Source organism: Hakea prostrata, chromosome 5, assembly GCF_041222555.1.
Source record: "Hakea prostrata isolate BN-2017 chromosome 5, UWA_Hpros_2, whole genome shotgun sequence".
NCBI lineage: Eukaryota > Viridiplantae > Streptophyta > Magnoliopsida > Proteales > Proteaceae > Hakea > Hakea prostrata.
Genome location: NC_142604.1, coordinates 28292146 through 28317410, shown reverse-complemented (window position 1 = coordinate 28317410; position 25265 = coordinate 28292146). Strand labels below are relative to the sequence as shown.

The 25265-nt window shown below is 38.2% G+C and overlaps 1 protein-coding gene and 1 pseudogene across 7 annotated transcripts in view; both read right to left on the bottom strand.

Annotated features, from left to right (window-relative positions):
• LOC149015786 (vacuolar protein sorting-associated protein, putative (DUF1162)) overlaps positions 1–25265 on the bottom strand; it is a 159289-nt gene that overhangs the window by 107162 nt on the left and 26862 nt on the right. For 3 of the 7 annotated variants that reach the window (XM_089155555.1, XM_089155556.1, XM_089155557.1), the window contains 8 exons: positions 24502–24709; positions 18754–18822; positions 18545–18624; positions 14298–14447; positions 6373–6436; positions 4460–4561; positions 4157–4354; positions 3966–4093 (listed from right to left, as the gene is read on the bottom strand). In XM_089155555.1, coding sequence (XP_089011681.1) covers positions 3966–4093; positions 4157–4354; positions 4460–4561; positions 6373–6436; positions 14298–14447; positions 18545–18624; positions 18754–18822; positions 24502–24709 — 999 coding nt within the window. Of the gene's footprint in view, positions 1–3965; positions 4119–4156; positions 4355–4459; positions 4562–6372; positions 6437–14297; positions 14448–18544; positions 18625–18753; positions 18823–24501; positions 24710–25265 lie in introns of those variants that run through there. The other 4 variants (XM_089155558.1, XM_089155559.1, XM_089155561.1 and 1 more) reach the window with 4 other exon arrangements.
• LOC149015787 (E3 ubiquitin-protein ligase CIP8 pseudogene) lies at positions 1612–3806 on the bottom strand (annotated as a pseudogene).

Here is a 25265-nt window from a genome sequence, read left to right as displayed (position 1 = left end):
TGAAGCCTCTAGGGTTGCTGCAGACTTACAGAAGAAGAGTAGAGCACTAAGCTGAAAACCTTGAAAGACTCCAAAATCATGGGATCCGAAGGATCTTCGGATCCCATGACACTCCTTGTTTGCAAAACTGAACTTTTGTTAATACCATCATATCTGCCTTGTTAAAATTTTGGCTAATTTATAGCCTTACATGAAGACAATTTAAAATAGGACTCAATAAACAAATAGAAGACTACCTAGCACTGGATTAGGAATTTGATTTGAAATAGAATTCCTTCTACCAACTAGAGGAGTTGTTCTGAAGTACGAATACACTTCCACAAGTGGACTTCCAACTCAAACAAGATATTCAATTGGGAATGGAATTCCTTCTTGGACTCCTAATTATATCAGGACTCTAACTACTAACTCAATTGAGAAAACAAAGAAAGATTCTAATTCCTAACAGCATGTGGAAGCTTACTATACCACTTTGGCCTCAAGGGGGTGGTAAAATGACCAAAATAAGCCTTACTGAATTCAGCCAGCTCTTAAAGCCACATGAATTGTGGGCCATTTCCAGCCCAAGTTATGGGGTGCCCTATAGTTGCCAATCCTGGTTACATCACCACCCCATTTGAGAACACCCAATAAAATCATCCCACATACATTCTGTTATGCCATATAAAGCCAATCATAGCAGATTTACCCAAACCCTATCTTATTTGTCTGTTGAGCAGGTTCTGTTTTAAAAGATCTTGATTATCTAGCCTGCAATAAATCAAGGCTACGTCCATTGTGGTCTCATACCAGTGCTACCCGTTTTAGGATGCAACTAAGAAAGGACTCGTCTATTATTTGACACTCCTTAATTTGGAAAGACCTTCTGGCCAATTTTTGGCTCCATCAGAGAAGGATACTTCCCTTGGAAGAGAATTGCTATGGATTGATATTACATTTTGGACCACTCTAGTAGTGAGTCTTATGACTTGGTCAATAAGGTTGCTTTCATTGCCACCATTTAACTTTTTTAGGTTAAGCACAATCTAAGAAGCAGGTCCAGAAACTGCTTCCAGCAGATTTAGAATCTCATCCAATTCGATATGAACCATAAGGTTGTTACTTCTCTCATTAGCTATGCCGATACCCCGTGCAATGGGTTGATTGTTGATGCTTGGGATATCCCCTATTCTCCTAATCAAGCCTCCTTCACTTCTCTCCCCTGGCAAGGTCATGCTCTTTGTATGGTTCACTCTTCTTTGGTAATGATTCTTTCAACAAACAACCCCACACTATCCCCTCAACCCCCCACACCCCCCAAAAAAAAATCCCCCATGAATTTTAAGAATGACCTTTATCATGATAAAAGTAAAATGACAAAAGCAAATGTGACCAACCTAGGCCCCCAACTCGCATTTCCTCAAGGCAGCCCCCCCTCCTAAAAAAAAAAAAGAGTTTTTTTACATTAGCCCCCTCCATTTTCATGGAAAACAAACCGCACCCCCTTCAAAATCAAAACCTTTCAAATACCCCCTCCACCCTTAACCCCATTACTTATAACTGTTAAATAATTTTAATATGACCATATTACCCTTTGTGTGGTCCTCATGAACTTTCAATGAATTGCCGGAAAATCAACGACATAGAAGACACAAGCGATATTTCTAGGACACTGCACCAGCGTCAGCTCCAAACTCCAAAGGCAAAAGATAAACACAGGACAAAGAAAAAATAAAAGTGGCAAAATATTTTTTGCAGTTTCTTCCTACAAGAATTATGAAACAGGGGAACCGAGATCTTAAGGGGGAAATATTTACAATGAAATCGGGAACGAACAAGAAAAGCAAACATATGGTTGATAGATCTCTTCTTTTATCCACACGAAAAAGGGAAAGGGAGAGAGAAGAAACAAAGGAAGAGAGAAAAAGGGAGCTAACCAGAGATATTGCAAGCATAAGGTGTCCATTAACCAGATTCCGTGCTATTGCCACCGGAACCTAATGATCCAACAGCCGAAGTGGCCGTCGATCTCTTCTTTCTTTCCTCATACTCTGAATCATCCGTCGGTAGCTCAAACCTACAGACAGGGCAGGAATTCCTTGACCCTAACCATGGTGCGCACAATGCAATCCCCATGGTACCCGTGCCGACACGGTAATTTCTTCGCTATTTCACCTACGACACGGACTCCTTACAGATCACGCAGATCAAAGCCGCCTCCTCCGTGAGATTTCAATAGTCTCTAACGACGACACAAGCCAATTTCGCCGCAGTGGCACACCTCTCTTCACTCCAACATTGCTCTCAGCCAAGTTCTGCAACAGCGCCTCATAACCCGCAACATCTACATAATCTTCAGGATTCCCTATATAACCATCCAATTCAGGCATTCCAACCTTCAATTCGATCGAGTTGTCTTCCAACCTCATCAGGATCTCCGACCAGTCCAAGATCCGGCTCCGACCCTCTCCGATCCTAGCGCGAGAGGCGAAATCCCTGATTCGAAGCCAAAGGACATCACAACGCCTTCGAAGGTGATCCTCCATTTCCTCCCTATCGAGATCTTTATCCACCTCCTCAAACTCATCATCATCAGATCGATCAGCATCGATGTTACCAATTCAAGTTTGTCTTCATCATCATCATCGTCATCATTGTCATTGTCCCATCCATCAAGCTCAATCCGAAGGTAGCCCTCACCTTGCGGTGGAGGAAGCGTATCTAAAGAAGAATCTAGTGGCTGAGGAGGCTGCGGCAACACATCTTCGTCACGAGCAGATTCAGCAATTAACCGTTAGACCTGAAGAAACTCAAAGCTAAAGGGAGGATCTTGGTTCTAACGATTAGAAGGCAGTGTTGGAGGCAACGTCGTATGGTCGGAGACGGCAGTTATCGATTCGACGAAGCCAGTCTTGCATTCGCAGCAAATCAGTTCGGTTATGGTCTCGACGGCAACTCGCTTGTTGCAGTGGTGCCGCCTGGTGTCTCTGTGTCGTCGATTTTCCGGCGATTAGTGGAAGTCCGTGAGGACCGCACAAAGGGTAATATGGTCTTATTAAAATTATTTAACAATTATAAGTAACGGGGTTAAGGGTGGAGGGGGTATTTGCAAGGTTTTGATTTTGGAGGGGTGCGGTTTGTTTCCCATGAAAATGGAGGGGGCTCATGTAAAAAACTCAAAAAAAAAAAAAAAAAAAAAAAAAAAAAGTGGTCCCCACATTTTGACCTACCTGAAGATTATGCAAATCACTCATCGGTAAAGTATTTCAGGATCAAGAAAGACTGACCACCAGTTGATGTAAACCAAGATCTAGAGCTAAGGGTATTGATGTAATTACCCTATATTTAGGGATGCCCAGGAAATTCCAGCAAAGAGGAATGAAGATCCTAGGATTTGGAGGGTGTTTTCACACTCTAAACTCTGCTGTAGTGTGAATAGGGTCCTGGACTTTAGGGTAGTGATCAGAAATTAGGGTTTGAAGGGTTCAGCTAGAGTTAGGGAAGGGGAGCAACCCTGCTATCCCACAGTTACAGAACAGTAGGAGTTGGTGTCTTGCAATTTCAGAACTTAATTTCAGTATTTCAAGGGCTAGTTATGTCTGAATTTGGCCAGTTTAAATATCCTGGTTAGTTTTGAGCTGAACTCTAGTGCTCAGCTTTCTCTTATGGGTTTATTTTCTGACTCAGCTAGGCTTGACCTATTTGACTGGCTATATCAATGTCATATAGTGGGTCATTGGTTCAAATTCCATAGTAGGTAAAACTGGCTGAAACCCCAGCAGCTACAAGAGTTTTCAAGAGTTAACTACAAATATAAAAAACTTCATTTACTGATATAAAGTATTTTGTTTCCTAAATAAGAAATGAGAAATTCAAGAATCAGTGTGTAACAATCACTCATCCAAAATGGAAGATGAAAAGCAATAGTAAATGAGATCATGGACAAATATAACACAAAAGAGGATGTGTGAGAATGGAATATGTACTTGCTCTTTAATGTAGCAGTAATTCGATGAATGTTGACCTTGAACAACGAGAAATAGGTTTTATTTTTGATTGATGAAGCACCATCAAGTGAAGGGGGTGGATGGAACTCTGTTGCCTCATAGATATCCTGTTGCAAAAGCATCTTTCAACTTCTGAAAATAGCAAATTGAAGAAACTAATATCCATATACCTTGATGACTCCATCTGAAACCACACCAGAGAATTGGCTGGAATCTGCTGCTCCACCAGCACCAAGCACACCAAGAGATAACCAATTCAGCCATCCACGGGACTTGCCTGATGAAGTCTCATCATTTTGCTGCTTCTCAACATTGGTATTGGCACCAGTTGGAATCATGTTGGAGGAAGCAAGACTCAGCGGACTCTCCTGCAGCGACGTTTAATAATCAATTAAAAGGAATTAATTCCGTGGTCACCAAGAAGTTCCCATTCACAAACTGAATATCCTTCCTCCCACAAGAAGTATGCATACCTGCATCTCCTGTTCTGCAATAGATCTATACCTCAGGATATCATCAACATCTGACTCTTTCTCAATCAACTCCAACTCCAAAAGAATATCCTCACTGACAGCCTACCAACCACCAACAAAAGAAGCATTTTAGCAATGAAATATAATATATAGGAAAAACAGGTGCAGGACTGCTGCGGAACCACAGGGAGGGACCAATATACAATCTCTAATTCAGACTTCATTAAGTTTCACAACATATTCCATTCACAAGTGATGTTAATTCGTTACAACGCTTGCTTTCTCTAATCAATCTGTGTGATTATGCTGATTGGTATGGAGTCTTTGATGAATTGGAAATCCCTCAGTACATATCAAATGTAATTTGCATCCAATAACTCTTTGTGAAGGAGGCCACTAAATAAATTATCTAGCAATTAACCTCTTTAGTACTTTTACAACATAATTAACCTTTGGAGGTTGTCAATATAATCAGCAGTTACACATCCCAAGTAGGATCGGATGAAAGTAGTGAGTTACAATTTTGAAACATGTGGATGATTTAGTGCAAGGTTTTAATCAAGGAGAAAAGATTATAATACTGAGTGATACAAATAGGGATGTTGTGACTTGGGACACATTGTAAAAGTTATGAATGCATACATGAAGACTATTGAATCAGAGAGAGGAATTAAAAGGAGATTTAAGTTTTAGACTTGTAGTGCCATATGATACTTGCATTTTGAATACTTTCTTCGAGAAGGGAGAAGTGCAGTCAAATACTTATAAAAGTGGACACCATACTAGCTAACTAGAGTCTTCCTACCAACGGATTGTGTTGTACATACACTTTATGCCTGGGGGAAGCGCAGAAACTCAAGATAGATTGGCAGTTATAGATATGAACCTCATTATACAGGAACATAAGACAGGGAACCCTATTTCCCTAAAATAAGATAGACAAGCCTAAAAGGAGATTCCTTGAAAGCATTCATTGATAGGTGGTCAAAAAGGGAAATTGGGGCTTTGAGGGAGACATCATACAATGTGGAGTGAGATGACAGATTCTATTCAGAAGGCCAAGAAAGAGGATACAAGGGAATTGAAAGATATCTGCCATGTTTCCAGTGAGACTGGGGGCAGGATGATGAGGTCCAAGCAGGCATTAAGGCTAAAAGAACAAGGTTCAAGTGACAAAGGAGTAAAGAGGTAGAAGATCAAATTCGTACAAATTTGACAAAATCAAACCTAAGAAGATTGTGGGAAAAGCAAGGGAAAAAGAAATCTGAACACAAAGGAAGGGAGGCAAACCCTGTGGGAGTCTATGAACCCTACGATGATGTGCGGACCATAGTATTTGAGTAGAAGAAAATTTACTGCTTATAAATTCTTCCTGTTATGAAAAGAGAAAAAAAAAATCATCCTCAAGCAGAAAGAAATCCAGCAAAGGATAGAAAATGAACCCCATAGAGGAACCATGATGGCATGCTTGTTCTTATCAGATCCATATGGAACTTCATTACTCAAAAGCTTTATTAAGTGAGAAGTGCCAATGAAGTGGCTGATAATTAAGCAATACAAAGAGAAGCTATACAAGGCTATTTTATGGGAATGTGATCCCTTGTGTATGTCAGATAATCTCAGTTTAAAACAGAGGGTTCGTATCTGATATCAGTACTGCTCTAGCTCTTTGAGATGCTTCCTTAAATATATGGAGCACTGTTGTTTCTGCCATAATATCACTTCGTATTTAAAAAACTAAACCTACTCATTAAATGGAAATAGCAATGCAATTTGTAGCCACAATAATGATAAAACAAGAAATAAAGAAACTTGGAATCCATATACAAGTGACAATGATTAACCCTACACATGCATTCAGAAAATTTCAAATTTCATAACATAGAGAAATCAACTAACTAGTACAGTATTACCTGGTCTCGCTGAAGAAAATCAAGTTTCCTTTTATATAAATTGACGTATTTCCGGCAACAACTTCTGCAATAATACAAGATGAAGACACAGAAAGACCTTAGCAAGCAAAAGATAAATGTCCAAGAAACTACATGTATCTGAGGACTAATACAAAAGATACTCTTTTGAATTTTATCCTTTGTAAGCGTCAATATTTCTTGTGGCTCTGATATTATTCCAACTCATCTAGTATCCTCAACGAAACCAATTTTATTGAAGTTGTCAAAGTCTCAAAGATGTTACCATATGCAACACAAGGATATATGATAAGGTGCACCAAAGTACAGGAGTGCCGCTGTCATGGTTAGTTGTTAGTTGTTACCACAAGCTTTGCGCTATGTGTTTCATAGTAAGGATAGATCTCTATTTTCCAACTAGGCTAGAACTCTTAAATAATTAACTTTTATTTACAGTTTTCCAAGTGAAATGGGGCACTATAATGAGCATCAATTTTCCTAATCTCCTTGGCAGTATCTTCCTCTTGGAGAAGTGGCTAAGTGTATGCATATGGTACCGCTCAAGCCTAGTATGATCAGTGATAGAGTTGACATGATGAAGCAGCAGGTCCTATTGGTCTACCTAAGGGGCAGCAAAAAATTCCTCAATATCATCCAAGATAAATGGAAAGAAAGTTGCAGCATCCACTACATAAAGTTGGTGAGTCTATACTTTAAAATTGGTCGACTATTGTTTATAATTTTCAACTTATTATTATTACGTTGTTGTGTTTCTCACTATTTCCTCTTATCCCTCGTTAGCATATCGTCTAAATCCCAGTTACCACTATAAGCCTACACTTGGGATGAGGCAAGATTTTATAAGTGCAGTCCACACTATAGTGGAGAGGATGGGAAGGGATCCTCTTCAACAAGCAATCATCGACTCAAAGGTGATATGGTGAGAACACTAGTGGTTAGTGACTTAGGTTATTGTTTATTGTTAGATGAAATCCTTCAGGGATGCCATTGGGAGTTTTGGTCACTTCATGATGATATTAGTGTGTGACCACTACGGGCTAGTCCAAATCTCTATGTATCCTCCCTTTTAGTTTTACTATTATATATAAGTTATGTATGACCTTACAAATTGAATTCTATATGTTCGTCACAGCTGAGTGGTGGCTATAATATGGGACTGACTCACCCAACTTGTCAATGATTGCATGTAAGTGCTCTCACGGACATGTTCTACAACTAGGTGTGAGCGAAATCAGAGCACTTTCAACCTCATTCACTTGAAGAGGTGAAACCGATTGGACGCAAAGCGGCTAGAAAACCTCGTCTATGTGTACTACAATATGAGATAGATGGAGGAGCACATTACACAGGGGATGGAATGTGATAATCCCTGATCCAGTTGGCCAACATATTTGAGGTGGAAAACGATGAAGAAAACCCTTATTTGAGTGGGTCAAGGATAGATGAGTGCCACTACTAGATGAGGAGGGAGGTTGGAACAGTAGGCATATTGCAAAGGAGATGGGTGTTAATCTGGATGACTTCTTGGCCACAGAAGGGAGAGTACATACACAGCCCACCCGAACATTCGTACCAATCCTGGTGCATCAACAAACACTGAAGATGACCTCCAGCTTTTCGACACTGATGGTGATACCACTTAGTCACCTACTATGGCCTGAGGATCTCATCATAATGGTGGTGGTGATGATTCTTTGGTGGTTAAGCGCCAATTGAGCCAAGCTACAGACGGAGTTCTCAACATGAGGAGGTACCACCACTGAGGTTCACAGGGGAGACTCAGTTAACACAAGCAGCACAAGATTCACATTATACTACATGTGCATACATCCGTTGTAGAGATAACCATGGACATAAGGATGACAATTCACAGATGGAAATGGGCCATATGGCCAGCTTGGCCGCCCCCATGGGACCCTTGAGCTTGGATGAGCCTAGAGAATTTGGATACTAGAGACAATCATCATTCGCTAATTTCTAGTCCCAGGACAACGGCATGGAGAGTATTGGATATGTACAATATAAGGCTTATGGATAAAGAAATGATGGAGCATATGGTGGAGTTGGGGGGACATCTGGTGATTCTAGTATTATGTTTATGTATGGCTATGGGAATGAATCGAGTGCACCATTTTTGGACTTCACCTTTGCATATCCATCAGGACATCACATCCAGTTATGCCAACTCTAGGAGTCCACGGCCTTATGAGTTATCACACACTCCCTAAGGTAGGATAACTACTTTATGTTGATGATGCCACCTATAGAAGGATAGGGATGGACAATATGGACAACTTTATATGTATCAAGTCATAGCCTGTTTATGTACACTACGCAAAGTATTCCAACACTCAAGGGATGGATCCACCCAGCCAATCAACTTAGAACTGAAGCCTGGGAGTTTCCTTTTGGTTATTGTATTTTATTGTACACGACATTTTGGATCCAACATTCAATGCATGCAATACAATTTGTTCAATTTTCCAAAGTTTGTAATTGTCAAAACCTATCATGCATACTAACACTTAAATGATCACTTTTCACTAGTTTTTTTAGCAAGATACCAATTCCATTGTGTTCCTTATGCTTTAAATAGGAAGTATGAAATAAAACAGCCCAAAATTACACCTTAAAAGTCCCAAAACTACCTGGGAAAATTCCCAAATTTTGACGATATCTCGGTTTCGAGGCTGATCGAAATTGGCCTACCAGCCTCAAAACCAAGATTTTGATCCTTGCAGTAAGATAAATCAACTAACCAATTAGACACCTATAATGATGGACATCATCTAATAATTCCCCGTCATCAACCCCAAAGTGCTAGTGAAGATCCAATGGAGTATCTGTTAGCTTTGAAGCAAGCATCCCAGTATCAATTGAAAGGCCCAAGACATATTTACTGAAAACCATGTCTATTTTGGACACGATAAGGACCCCAAATATTAGAATGAACTAAAGCAAAGAATACGTACTATGCGTAACGGAGCGAGTGGCATAGGAAGTATATTGGTGTTTTCCTAACTCATATGCCTCATAGTCTAGCCTAAACAAAGATTTTAAAATAAGGAAATAACAACTATAAACAAACAAGAGACAAATGTCCAAATCTACAGTGCCACTGAAAAGCAATCTCATCTTGTAGAAATAGCAATAGTGGAGCAAGCAAGAGCAAAGTAGCCCAAGTATTACAAGCCATCCTTCTCATAACCTCCACCAATCGTCCTCTTCATGTGAAGGTCCTAGAAAGTACGAAATGTAGGAGTAATGGTCACAGCAACGTTTAAGGATTTTATGAGTTAGCTAACAATAGAAGATTAAAAGGAAATTGATCAAAACAGATGATAAGGTAAGTGATGGGTAAGAGACACTTCGCCAGTTCCTAAAATAGGAGAGGAAGTACCATTTGCAATTATGACAGATAAAGGATGGTTAGATGCAGACAATGAAGTAAAATAATGATGATCCGTGTGATGTGAGTGGAAGCCCTGGAATCAATGACCCAAGGTGAGGATGTAGAGGTTAAGAAGGCAGGAGTACTTGCATGTGATAGGGTAGCAACAGATGTAGAAGCCCCATGAGAACTGGAAACAGCGCCTGAATATGTTGTAAGCAGCACATAAGTTGGCTCACATCATTGCTTAGACTTTTGGATTGATCTGCTGAGGACCTGAAGTACTAGTGGATACAATATCAGTAGAATGAATGACATCAAAACAATCATTAGATACTGCATGATTCACTGATTGATGAGCCCAATCAGGTTTACCATGTTTGCCTAGCAAGCAACAACCAAATGTATAGTATTCTGCAGTGATGCATGATCCACATGTTGACCACCACGACCACTAGATGAACAGCCTCCACGTGAACCAAGACCACAACCACAACCACAACCACAGCCAGGAGAGGTCCTAAAGGCTGAATTCCCCTGGATGTAGCCAACGAAGTGGAACCACTAGATGGGACAATGCGCTAGAGGCAAGAGAAGACTTCACTCAATGTAGGCACACTTTCTCTAGCCAATAGATGTAACTTTGTCTGCTTAAGTTCAGGGCCCAAGCTAGCTCGAAGACTTGGAGAAAAAAACCTCACTACATTGGGTTTTAAGTCTCTCAACGTAAGAATTAAGAGGCTAAAACATGTTCACTTTTCCATCATTCCTTTAAAAGCACCAATAGTCTTGCAAGGTTGTAATGGTTTGCTGGAACTAAAAAGTTTTTTCATAGATGTCATATACTCGACTAATGTTTTCTCCTAGGAATATGTCTCCTTCAAGCATGGAAAAAAAAATTTGAGGGAAGCTCAAGTTTGACCTTGTGAAAATGGAAAATTTCATGGAAACTTAGGACTTCTTTCTGCAAGTTTCAACAGGTTTTAGGGGGTATTTTGGCGTCGGACTCTGCATATAAGCTATTTAGAGTTTAAATAACACATTGGCCCATTCATTTTGCTAAAAAAATCATTGTAGATATGTCATTCAAAGTACATAACATCAACATAGAGCTTTCTGACAAATACACTATAATTTAAGTACATGACATTCAATATATGACTTCTAAGTTCAAAACATCAAATACAAAGGAACTCAAAATAAAAGGGAACTACAACTCAGTACCAAAAGGAGTGCCTCGGTGGATCCATCACGCAAGCCAAGTAGTATTGTGCCTATAACATCCTCTCCTCCGACCAACAAACATAGACATCCCAATACATGTTATGCCTATGGTTGTCGAGGTAATCGACAACTGCAACTCTATAAGCCTGGTCATCAACATGCCTAAGATAACCGGTCTAAGGGAATACACAATTTGGATAAGGAAGTCCTGATGGAGGGGGTATTGGTTATGGTATTTGGGGAAACATGAAAGAAATGAAAAAAATAAAAAATTTGAGGAAACCACAAAACTTGCAGGAAAAAGACTCAAGTTTCCATGAAATTTTCCATTTTCACAAGGTCGAAACTTGAGTTTCCTCAAATTTTTTTCTTATGAACCGGCTGGTCTAGCCAAGTTGAACCAAGAAAGACCTAGTTGGAGGAAATTTCCCAGTTTCGCATGGTTTCGTCAAAATTTCCCAGGCTTTAATCGAAACTTAGGACTAATTTTTCATTCCCTCATGGTTTCGTTTCGAGCTCCTGGAAATGGGAAATTTTGAGGGTTTTGCTCGAATTTTGTTCCATGCCTTCAAGTCATCCAGATTCCATTTGTTGTAGAATGAAACATGACTTTAGCCACAATACTAGGTTGCATACTATTCCACAACCAAATCATAATTATTGCATTATGCTTGGACCAACTATCATAATTCTTCCCTTTGGTAGAAGGTGCTGGATTCTCAATGAAGAATAATTTACCATCAGCCAAAATATATACAAGGACAGCTTGTGCACATAAAAGGAATTAGAAGTACCTTGAAGCTCAATGGAGGAAACCTGATATTTAGATACCCAAAAGAAAGGGTAGAAATAGGGTTCTCCGAAGAGGCAGCAATAATTCCAGTGCCCAAAGTAATAAAATTAGAAAACAAAAGACAAAGGCAGATCAATAGAGATCAACCAATTGCAAGGCAGCACATAATCAGTGACGTATCTTGGTTTTTCCCAAGTAGAAAAAAAAGGGCTTTGGTCGATTCTGATAACAAGGACAGAAACATGTCACGGCCTTAGTTATTAACTAAGCCAACCGCGCCGGCACTTAGCACTTACTTGCACTAAGTCAGCCAAACACACAACTAGAGAGAATATAAAAGAGCTTAGCGCTTTAAAGAGAACCTTGAGAGAACTTGTATTGATCACTTGTTTGATGATTTGTACAACAAACTCCCTCCCCTATTTATAGGTGAGGTAGGATACAATGAATGGTTATGATTATGTACAAGTGTCTATAATCTAATGGTTAGGCATAGCCTAATGGATCTAGATATTTCTAGGGACATTTCTAGAGACAAGATATTTTCTAATTATAAGATTCCTCTAGAATCCCCCTTTTTTCTAGAATGTGGGTTAAGTGTAGCCCATTAATAACTTTTGCTAAGCTAGGCTAGGCCATGTGTGACCCATTCATATTAATCCAATGGGCCCATAACAAATTGGGTCATGTCATGATAAATCAAGTTGTGTCATTCTCCCCCGCCTAATCCGTCGACGTCCTTGTCGTGTTTTCATCGTGGAACTCTCCTTATATGTTCTCACCTTCTCAGAACTGCTACAATGCATTTTCCGGTTCCCAACTTGCTTCACTCTCAGGCAATCCCTTCCATTTCACCAAATACTCCTAACTCGGAGATACCCCGCGTTTGCGCATTACTCGATCCGCCATCATATACTCTGCGTCCTTGTCATAGGATGTCGTTATGCTCGTAGGTGCCCTTGCAAAAGTCCCACGACTAGGATCCTCTGCATCTCCTTAGTAAAGCTTCAACATACTTGCATGGAAGACAAAATTACATTAAGAGTATGCTGAATGCGATGAAATTTCAGCTTGTTGGCCTTTGTCAAGAAAATTTAAAGGACTAGAAGAAGAATAACTCAATATTATTGAGAAACAGCAACTGGAATGCTTAAGGGGCCTGTTTGGTTACTTGAGTGAGTTGAGTCTAGAGATTTCAAATTTATAGAGTCATGGTTTATAAAATTAACTGTTTGGTTAGCCTGAATCTTTGGAATGAAATCTGTAGATTCATCCTGAAAAAACATTTATGGAATCATGGTTTAAATGTTTAACGCTTTTAGAGTAGGGGTGAAATCTCTGGATTTCATGAATCCAAGGACTCACACAACCAAACGGGTATAAATCTCCCATTTGTGAGTCAAGAGATTTGAAATCTCTAGATTCATGTAACAAAACAGGCCCTAAATTAATCCTTGAATTTGCAAACTTCCCAACAGTCCAAAGCTTCCTTAATGGAGAATGACTGAGGCAGCTTGGAAGAGGAGAGAGATAGGGAATTAGTAACATTAACTCAACAATGCTCGAGATAAACTTTCATCAATCAAATAGTGGGGTCAACAGAGAAATTACATCAATATATATAGCTGCATTGGTTGACATAAGATAGAGATTAGAACTAGGACTTAAATAGAAACTAGAGTTGACATTCAAGGTAGTAGTTCACATGAACAGTAACTTCAGCTTTCCCATTGGAATTACAACCTCAACTATCAACTGTATAAGAAAGTTAATAAGCTAATCAAAATCAAAATTACCTAAACCTAAACGCATGATTCTAGTTGCTGGTGTAAGGGATCCACTACACCTAATGGTACTGATGTAGGGAGGAATTCACCTGAGGCTGTTTTTTAGGCAGCCAAACTGCATCACTCTCGATTATGTTCCCTTTACTTCAAATATAAATACCCTAGGTCAGGATACCCCAGTACATTGTTGATCAAATTAATACAGTTTAGACAACTTCGAGCATTACTAACATGTCATGGTCAGCCTTTGTGATCAAATGATGGCAGAACTTGTGATGTCGTTTTGATGATGTGGCCCAAAAATCATTTCAGTACTAGCTACTCTCAAATGGGGACTTGTCAGATGTTACACACTTATACTTGTTTTGTTAACCATTGAACCTTCACTATGTATGATTATGAATACGCCCATTGCCTAATGGTTTATGATTCGATATTTTTTTTACTTTCTCAAGCTTATTAAGTTGTTTTATACCTCTATTTAATTATTTTCTGTCTTAAATGTTGTGTGATAATAGTCAAAGGTAGACCTCACATACTTTGTACATACCAACCTAGGGCCTGAAATCAGAGTACCATTTCTGGTTTTAAAGTGTAAAAACTAATGATATAAGAGTATCTAGGCCTAGATTAGGATGGAAGTCAAGTTTTAAACGCTATGATGTAAATTCAAATATGAAAAGTAAAAGAAAAAAGAAAAAAATAAACTCACATTCGCCAACCAAGGTATCTCCAGGAAGTTTTCCTTAACTTTCTTTGGATCTCTGACAAGACACATTCTTGTGCATAATGCCACCACATTCTTTGCCAGCCCTTATATTTTCGTGATAAAAGATTAGACCAAGGCCGGTAACGTCCATATCTGTAAAACTCAAGAGCAAACAAAGCAGATTCATTAGTACATACATAAACTACTCTCCAAGAAATCCCCAACAGCTAACCACGATAAATAATCATGATGAAAGTTTAAGTGGAGAATGAGATAAGATATGTCTTCTGGGAAATCAAGATAATTTACCATTCATGTCACAATTCATGGTACCGTACAAGCATTACTGTGCATGCCATAGCAGTGGATGTCCCCCCCACCCCAAAAAAAAAAAAAAAGAAACCACCACCATAAAGGAGGGAAAACTCAAATGGGGACTCCATCTCTCTGTCCCTTGATTTTTCCCTCTCTCAGCTTGTGCTCTTTTCAACTCTTCAAGGGGGTTGGACAAGATAAAAGAACTCTGGGATTTCAATCTTGCATATTTTACAGGATTTACTAATTTGGTTCAAGTTATAGGTTCGAACTTCGAACCATATCAACGTGAAAGAAAACCAGCTAACAGGTAACTCAAGTCTTCAAAAATACCAGGGAAAAGGAGGTTAGGAGGGGCAAGAGAATTGTTTTTAGGAGAATCAGATATGGAAGTTTGAGTTGTGGAGCTTTGCCAAATTGGTTTTAAGTATAGGGGAATGAGAATTTTCCAATTACATAAAGACCAACTGCAAGATAAACTCTCCCCTAAAATGGAATTAAAGGGAGGACTCCCTGGTGAATATAAAACTGAGATAGAGACTTCAAAACAGATTTGGAATCCAAAAGTGGTATTGCAGTTCAACAGAGGCCTTTAGATGCTCTACTAAAGTGCAGTGGTTCGATTCCAGTTAGGGAGCTGAGTTGTGTGACATTGGTGGGAGGTCAGTTCAAGGAATTCCCAATATGCTGTGCTACATCAGGAATCAGCCTAAAACACTTATCTCTTTGTGCTTATTATTGACGACCTAACCGACAGCACTCAAGATGAGATCTTATGGAGCACGCTCATCGATGATGTTGTGATGTCTTGAGACAAAAGATGGGATTAATGCCGAGTAAGAACTATGAAGTCCAACTTTGGAAGCATGGTTATCAAAGCGTCCGCCTAGGCGGCAAAGTAGTTTTTGAACCGCTTAAATTGTTACCGCTTAACTAACGGGCTGATTTCTTGCCGCTTTGCTGCCTTTTGCGCCATATTGCCGCCTTGCTGCCTTTTGCGCCATATTGCCGCCTAGATGCTAAAGTAACCCTTTTTTTTTACATTTTGTAATTTGTGTATATTATTTTTTTTTAATCATAATTTATTCTACAATGCCGTATATAAATTTAAATATGTGAGCCATTTCGGAATCGAGGCCCAATTTGCAAATGAACTCCGAGGCCCGAAGTGTCTGTCGGCAACAGAATGTGAAGCATGAGCCATATTCAACATTGATAATCAATGAATTATTAAATAAACAATGATTTGGAAATCGGAATAATAAGATCTATTAATTTATCATGTCGGCAATGTTTGGTTAAAAAAAGGAAAAAATGGATACATCAATTCTGATTACTGATCTATGCACAAGAGTACAAGACACTTATTTGGCGTCACACTATCATAGAGGTAAGAAAGAATGTAAACTTACTACTTTTATTTTCATTTTTCACATTGATTACTGATATATTACATACTACATAATTATTGTTATGAATCTTATGATGCTTGATGAGATGAAGTTATGTTTTTAATCATTTTTTGGATAATTTTTCATAATTGTGATTCTTGAATGTTTTTATTTTTTTTTTATTTTTATGAATGTGATTGTTGAATGTTTGTTTAGTATTTTAGTTTATTATAAAAAGTATTTGTATTAAAAAGTAATTTAAAAGTAGTTATATTAAAAATATTGACTAAACCGCTTTTGGTCGCTTTATTGCCACTTAGTCGCCTAAACGCCAAGACGGAACCCCAATTGCTTTGGTCACTTTGCCGCTGTAATAACCTTGTTTGGAAGCAAGAGACTATAGGATTAGTTGAACAAAGAGGAAATATATGATGTGCAGTTTTACTAGACTATGACAGATGCATCGTGCAAACTGAGGAATGAGAGGTACCAAGCATGACGTTGGAAGTTGGATAGAGCTAAACGAAGGTCAAAGATTCATTTAGCAGACCCCATTTAGTGGAGAGTATTGGACTAGTCTGTCACTAATTCCTCTTACTCTCATCTATCATTTTCTATTAATTGGTCATCTTTCATCGGTTGTTTTCCTCCTTCCCGTCTTCCCTACTTTATTTTGTTTGGATCCATTTAGCCATTTGCTGTGAACCAGATCTTGAACCGGTTCTAGTGGTGAACAAGAAGTTTGACCCAAGCCAGAACAGCCAGGGCTGTTGTGCTTATGCTCCTGCAATTGCTTAGTGTTACGGTTCACTAGTAGCACTCAAAGCACCACAAAAGCATCTCTCATCCCATATACTACATTCTTCTTCAAACTTTTCTAAGAGTTATCATTTAAACATGTTATTCACATTTCACAAATCACACAACTATAACAAAAACAAATTCCTTACTCTTTCCCCAATATCTAGGCTATTCTACATCATTGATGTTGGCTAAAGAGATTTCCAACTGAGCTGATACTCATCCACAATATAATTTCAGACACAATTCAAACAGGAATATTGAATAAAGTTGATTACAGCTCATTGAATAATTTCAACACAATCTGATTAAAACAAATGAAATGAAACGATCATTTGATGCAGATCCAGCATTGAATTGGTCAACTTCCCTTTGAAATCAACTAAGGGTTGATAGACATGGGTGTTGAGCCTTTGTTCAACAGGTTTATGTGGTCATGGACCAATTCTATGGGCACATAAGTATAGTGTTTAGGCCAAGTACGAAAATATGTTCTTGTTTTAGCTGAATTGGTTTAATTATGTAATTCTTCCCAACTTATTATAAGGGCAGAATAGTTTTTCCATATGTTTTATTTTAGTTTTAAAAGTCTAAGGCAGTATAAAAAATGATAAGGGGTCCCTTTAAGTTCAGTTATAAGAGTCCTATTTCAATTTGGATTAGTATGTTGAGTACAACTAGGAAAGTCAGCTAATAAGTCCTAATTTCACTAGGACATCTTATGTAAGGCTATAAATAAAGCCCTGTGCGTGTAATAGATTACAGATTTTAGGACACAATTAATAAAAAGAGTGCTGCTACCTAGGAGCAAGGTATTAGTGGGGCTTCGAAACAGTGGCAAGGGATATCCATCTGAGCAAGTTAGGAACCTAGGGTTTCTATTTCAAGGATTCTCCTTCAGCAGTGCTTATAGCCTACCTCCACTTCTTTCCAGCTCCATCACACCCCATTACAAGCCTTGTGTTACAGTTAAGTAGCAAGTCAGTATGAATTCCATTCCCCTTCACATAAAAACTTTCTTTTTGTTTTCTTGAATTTTGTTGAATTTTCGGACTACTCTAGAGATTCAAAATTCAACATCAGATCTATGCCAATCTAACCATCAGATCTCCCAAACATTAGGAACCTCATCTACCTAACCCTAGTGACCTTAGATCCCAATTTGACCCCCTTCTAGTCATCCAATATCAAGATATAAATATTTTCTAGAATTTTCATACTTTCCAAAACCCAAAAAACAAGGAACCATCATATATTCAAATTTGGCCGCCAATCATCACCAAACCTAGGGAATCCTAGCCAATACCATTACCTATACTCCCTCCAAGATTCCGCCCATTCCCTTAACTTTTCATCCCAAATCTCAAGAACCTGCCCCATCCCACCAGATATTCTACCATTATAGATTTCTCCAAAACTACCACATTATTCCTGATATTCTTCCATATGAATTAATCCAACCAGGGAAATATAGCCACTAGTTTAAATCCAATCAAGGTCATACCAAAAATCCACCTCATATCCCATAACCAAAATTTCAACAAACCCTTTCTTGGTCCCATATGAGTTGGTTCTGTTAAAAGATCTTGGAAGAACTGGCCCTCATTCACTTGAAGCTACATCATTGTTTCAACCTCACACAAAATGTTTTTATATCAGCAGTGGTAATCCTAGAGCTGTACATAAGTTAAAGGGGAATAAAAAATGGAGATCAATAATAACAATAATAGAAACAAAACTTACTTTTTTCTCAGCTGACAGGTGCCTAAATAATCCCAAAGAACCAAGAGTTGTTGTAACTGAATCTCATTCAACAAAATGACCTAATAAAATAAGAAAGCAGAACAAAATGGATCAAAATAACAGTTCCAATCAGCATGTTAAAAACCAGCAAAGGAAATAAATATAAACTAAATATACGCCTTAGCATCAACGGTTCACAAGAGACCAACCAATGCAGTTAATTCAGCAGTAATGGAATATTGTGGCGCACCGTGCTCAATTTTTCCAGATCTGTTTACCTGCATGAAACAAACTCCCAACATAAAAGCTTAAAAACCACAGTTGATGTACTCCAAAAATTACTAAATTCTCTCTCAAAAGTCGGGTTACATTTGAGTATGAGATATTTTGATTGACAATTTAAGGGGTGTAAATTATATATAAGTCACAATTTTACTTTTTTACCCTTTAATAAAACATACGTTTTCAGAAATGAGGGTAAACCTTGTTTCTTAGGATTTCAGTGCCTTAACCAGCCTAGGAACTCAAAAGGAAATTCCTAAAGAAGATGAATAGTAGGAGGAGAAGGAGAAAGGAAGAAAGGAGAAGCTCACATGCATGGGACTCTTCCCTATTATGCTTTACTTGTAGATTAAGAACTACTCTTAGTTTAGGAAAACTTTCATAAACTAAATTACAGCAAAAATAAAAAGTAAATATGCATAGTTACATAGGTTCTTCCAAATCTACTAAAAAGGAAACTATCCTAGGAGATAACTTGTCAACCAAGCAAGAAGGGAAATAGTAAGTTATACTAGGCAACTTCTGAACTGCACATGGCTAAGATTATCCACGATCTCATATAATCTTGGCCATGCTAAGATGTAATCGTCAACAATGTCATTTCACGTCCGTAGTCAGAACATCTACAAGACCTCAACCCTTAGATAGGAATCACACTTTATGTTAACTTAATAGCACATGCTAATTAAGATAACTTAGGACTCAAGCCAACTTTAAATCAAACTAGAACTCTCTAAACAAAACAAACTCCTAAAAGATAAGAACCCTCTTGGAAAAGGAATATTATCTTATCCACACTACCAAAATTGAACTCAAACTAAAACTCTTAATTAACTCTCAAACTAGGACTCCAAATAACAAAAGAAAAACAGAAAATCACTAAAAAAATAACTGGATTCATTCCCAGCTAATTAGGACTCCATCCAGGGGTGGAAAATAAACAAATTGCCCATGTTGGTTCAGCCCGCTGGGCTTGCTTCAGAACTCCAGTGGGCTTGGGCCCTCCTTCGGCCCTTCTTGGGCTGTCCTTGGCTGGTTATATCACTGGGGGTTGCTGGACTTACTTGATAGAGTTGCTGTTGAAGGAGATGGCTGCTGGTTCTTGAACAAGTTTGCTGCAATTGAAAGCAAGAATCTAAGAATCCGCTATGGCCCTTCCTTATTTCCCACAACAGTTCTTAATTCTATATTAAATGCAGACTGATTTTATAATGAAGAGAATGGCATATTTATAGCCTTACATCAAAAAAGAAAGTGGACTCTTAACAAGAAAATTGACTTACACTCAACTAGGAATTAGAAACTAACTCAACTAGGGTTTCCTTTATAAGTTAGGAATTAGGATACCCCTTACAATTAAATAACGGCCATATAAATAAAAGAACTTGACTCAAAATAAAATAAAAAAACCTAATTATCCCTAAGGAATCCTACTTAAAAGATAGATTTCTTATGTTACTATAACTCAAACTAGGACTTCAAAATAGAATTGGACTCAGCAAAACAAAACCAAAATTCTGAAAATAAAATAATCAAATAATTAGGGTTGTAAAATGACCAAATTGCACCTATAGGGGTTCGGCCAGCCATAGGTGCCATCTTGGTTGGGCACTAGGGCCTAAAGGCCCTAAATCAGGGTTTCGGCCAGGGGGAGGGCCCTTGTTCACATCACTGTTGCAATGCATTGAACCTTAGAAACACCTAGCTTTTTTTTCCTTTTTCCTTCCTCTTCCCCCCCCCCTCTTTTTTCAAGTTATTGTGTTGCACTAAACAAGAAACAAGTACAAGTAAAGGCATTCTCCTTGAATCCCCCGTGTATGGGGACGGAGAATCCAACCAAGGAGGGCATTCCCTCCTAATCAGTATCCCAAATAGTACGTCTGTGTTCTATCAAATTAAGATATCCAGCTCTCTTGAGAAGTAGACTAAGCCAGCAGATTATATGGCTACTTTGGCACCCTAAATAGAAACCTTCTAGATATTCTAGACTCTCTGTGAACCTAACTACTAAGTACTAAGAACATTTTATTATTTTCAATCTCAGATCCACAGACTATTTGACAACATTACAGACTAATAATTAAGTATTCCCCATGAACGCTTCCTAGGTGTAAAAGGTTGCAACATTGCTATCAAATGATCATGCGTGCAAGTCTTGGAAACAACTTGTGAGTGAAAGCAGGGGTTAAGGCTGCATATGTTCCTCCCCAGACCCCACAGTAGCAGGACCTCATGCACCAGTATGCTCACAAGTATTTCCAAATAAAGAAAATATCGAGTGAATTAAAGCTACCTACTAACACTTAAAGTTGAAAAAAAAATTAGAAATCCCGCACCAGCCTACACCTTGACTCTAAATTAGTCATGGCTTAACAAAAAAACTTGAAATCGCAAGGTATTGAAATAAGCTTCCAAGTGGAACCTAAATCACATCCAGTCATAACCTGAATTTTCAACCCAGTAGTCAAACTTTCTACAGCATATTTTGATTTTGTTGGAAGTATGATTAAGGTTTCCTAATTGGAGTAGACTCCTCTTTCAGTTATATTTTTTGTTTTCTCATATTCTTTATATTGGTTTCATATTTTGTGTTAGACTAGGTTTCCTAATATCTAGGATTGGTTTTTCTATTCTATTTGCTTTGTATTTCCTTATCCTACTGAAATAGGATTTACTCAGATTGTAATTATAAATACCCCACTGGGGCCTATGAATGAAGATAACCTTCTGAGCAATAATTGCTTCAAATTCCAACATGGTATTAGAGCCTAATTTTGATTAGGGAAGAAAGAGGGAACTAGAGAATCAAGTCTCTCTCTTTTCCCTCACATTATCGCTGCCGCTAACTCTATGTCTCGGCTACACCACCATCGCTACAATCACCGTCATAACCATCGAAACCCATCGTAGCAATCACCGTCGAAGACTTGCAATTCTGCACCCATTGCTTCTCCTTTCTGACCACAGAAAACCCTGTCGCCTGCAACTCTGCACCCATCGCCTCTTCTTCAAGTACAGCAAGTTTGGGTTTTTATAGTTTGGTTTTTTAGTTCTCCTCTAAACCACCGACATTGGATTCCCCCATCACTGCATCTCTCGATCTCTCCCTCTCTTGCTGTGCCTCCACAATCCTATCCCCTAATCTGCAATCACCGTCTCCAACCTATTGCCTAACCTGCAATCCTATCGCCTAACCTCCATCACCATCACTCGATTCTATAACTTTTTTTCAACCATCGCACTTGACACTTATCACCATTCTTCCTTCTTTAGGCATCCTTTAACCATTCTAGCAGCCATCGAACCATTCTAGTAGCCATCGCACCATTCCAGCAGCACCACCCAGACCTACAACTCATCCTTCCACCTCTTTTCTGGTTTTTTTTTTTTTTTTCTAAAACACTCAATCTCTCATCCAATGAACCTATCGACCCAACCCATATGGCCTATCTTAACTTCTGCTTTTTTGCCTTATAAGCCCTTCTTTTAACCTGCAATAACACATTAGCCAATTAAATTCTGTTTTTTGCCTTCCAAGGAGTCATTTTGTAAATTTGAATATCTTTAGGGGGCTTTATTGAGAATTCAGAGGTTTATAAGTTCATTGTGAATTCTCATATTTCCATGGGTTTAATTGTGAATTCACATATTTCTAGGGGCTAATTGTGATTTTCCATTTTTCTAGGGGTCATTTTGTGAATTTCCATATTTTCAAGGGGCTAACCATGATTTCCTATATTTTTGGGGGTCTTTTTGAGAATTTCTATATATTCAGGGGTCTGTATGTGTTTCTCATATATCCAGGGGTCTCTTTTGTAAATTTAAAAATTGAGTTTAAAAATAAAAAAGGTGAGAGAGTGTTAGTTGAACCTTTCAGATTTTGTCCTTTATCATTGTTTTACCCACATGTAAAGCTACACGTGAGGGGAAGATAGAAGATGTCTTCAATTCATGTTTACTTCAAAAGTATTGTCTACATTTTTCAAGTCATTGTTTGAATGCCTTTCTTTTAGACTTCCTTGTGCTGAATTTGATCTCTGTCACTTTCAAACTTCTTTATGTTGAATTTGATCTCTTTTAACTTCAAAATTTTGACCCTTACCTTGGAAATCTTCCACTTTGGAGATCTAACATTGCTATAGATCTGACTTTTTTGACCTGTGCAGAACCTGATCTTTGTTACCCCTAGAGATTTGCCCTTTACCTTGACATCTTCCCTTTAGAGATCTAACCTTGTAGAAGATTTGGCGTTTGACCTTTGCAAAACTTTATCTCTATTACCTTTGGAGATTGTCACTTATCTTGGCAATTTTTCCCTTATCTTTGGAGATTGTCACTTTTCTTGACAATTTTTCCCTTTTACCTTTGGAGATTGTCCCTTTACTTGGCACATTTTCCCTTCAGAGATCTAACATCACTACAAATCTAAAGTTTCACTTTTCCTCCTGTACCCTAGCAATTGTTACCCCCCAAAAAAAAATTTCCTCAAATTTGCGCAAAAATTTGGTCTTCTCAACATTTGAAGATTCTACTTTTTTCTTGGATGTTCTTCCTTGGAGACCTAAAGTTGCAATAGAGATGAGGACAAAGCAAGTGGAAGTCTATAAGGCTGACATAATCTATCAACTATTAATGAAGTTTGAAGATCAAGTTGCAGATATTTTGGCCAAGTTGGGCATGTGTGATATCCATGCCTCAACTTGAGGAAGAGTGTTGGAAGTATGATTAAGGTTTCCTAATTGGAGTAGACTCTTCTTTTAGTTATATCTTTTGTTTTCTTATATTCTTTATATTGGTTTCATAATTTGTGTTAGACTAGGTTCCTTAATATCTAGGATTGGTTTTTCTATTCTATTTGCTTTGTATTTCGTTATCCTACTCAGAGTAGGATTTACTCAAATTGTAACTTGTAACTATAAATACCCCATTGGGGCCTATGAATGAAGATAACCTTCTGAGCAATAATTTCTTCAAATTCCAATAGATTTCTATGCTTGTCAAAATAACACTTGTCAGAAATGAAATGGCATGAAAAGGCAACTGAAGGCAGTTGAAGGCTTTGCAAGCACCTAGATGGTCAAGGCAGCAAATTCAAATCTTGACCTCTTGAACCTTGGCCCCAGCATCACATATATCTCCTTCAATTCTAATCAAAATCAAATGCATCCCCTCTTGTTCATCTCAATTCTATGTGATGGACAACTTGGAAAGAAAGAAATACCAGGATACTTGAAATTAAGCAGCCTAGAGGAATGACGCCAGCAAAATCAATTCCTAACTCTCGACCTCAACGATGTCAATGACCTGCCTCAGCCTTCTTTTGGCAAAACTTCGTTGCCTTTTATATCTGATGTGGGCTTCAATTTACTAATCATATCAGAGACAAACAAGGCTACTTCCCAATAAAAATTTTGGATTCCACACAAGCAAAACCATCTATTCCTTGGAGAAAATGAAATATGTTGTCACTCATTAATTTTACAAAGATATAATCAAAACAAAAGAACAATAAAAAATTAAAAAATTAAATCAATAAAACAATCAGAGAATATTAATGAATGCAATAACTGGGGAAAACTAGAATTAAACATCTCCCCCCCCCCCCCAAAAAAAAACCCCAAGAAGGGGGAAAAAAGAAGGAAAAAAAAAAGATCATGACTGCCATTCATACATACCACTAAAGAAACTGCTACATCAAGTGGGGCTAGTATGTAGTCACGTCTGCCATTTTCAAATATTGGATTGGTAAGCACCTCAGAGTCACCAACATTGTCAATATCAATACTATTCAGAGACCCTGGAATTGTGCTACAATAAATTTCAAGACTTGAAATCTCAACAATCTTGTTGACTTGCCCTCCTCGGAATACACCAGTAGATGACCTACAAAAGAAGTGAAGTCCCGTAGATCAGAACCAATTCTAATTCTAGTCTACCAATAACCATGATACAGGAACACTCCCAACAGGACCTCTTAATTTGTTTAATTATATTCATTTTTAATGGGCACAGACAAAAACTTAATACACTGGTATATGTTGTCTGGCAACAAAAAATTAGATGCTTCTACTTAAATAGAATCCCTGAAGTTTCGTTTGAAAAACAAACAAACCCCCCCCCCCCCCCCCCCAAAAAAAAAAAAAAAACATTTCAAACCAAAAGAAAAGAAGAGGCTTTCAAGAAGTAGTCTTTGATTTGATTGAAGAGACTGAACAAAAATGCACTTTTGTTGAATATGGCAAACAACTCAAAACAAGTGATTGATTCTTCACTTCTGTATTTTACAAGCACCATAAGCACTCATGGCCACTAACAAGAAGAGCAAAGGGAAGCAGTGGAGTCATAGATGGAAAAGGGAGCAGACAAACAAAACCCAAAAAGGATATATGCTCAGAAGCCCAAGGAACAAACCAAGAACCCACCAAACAAACTTCTCCAA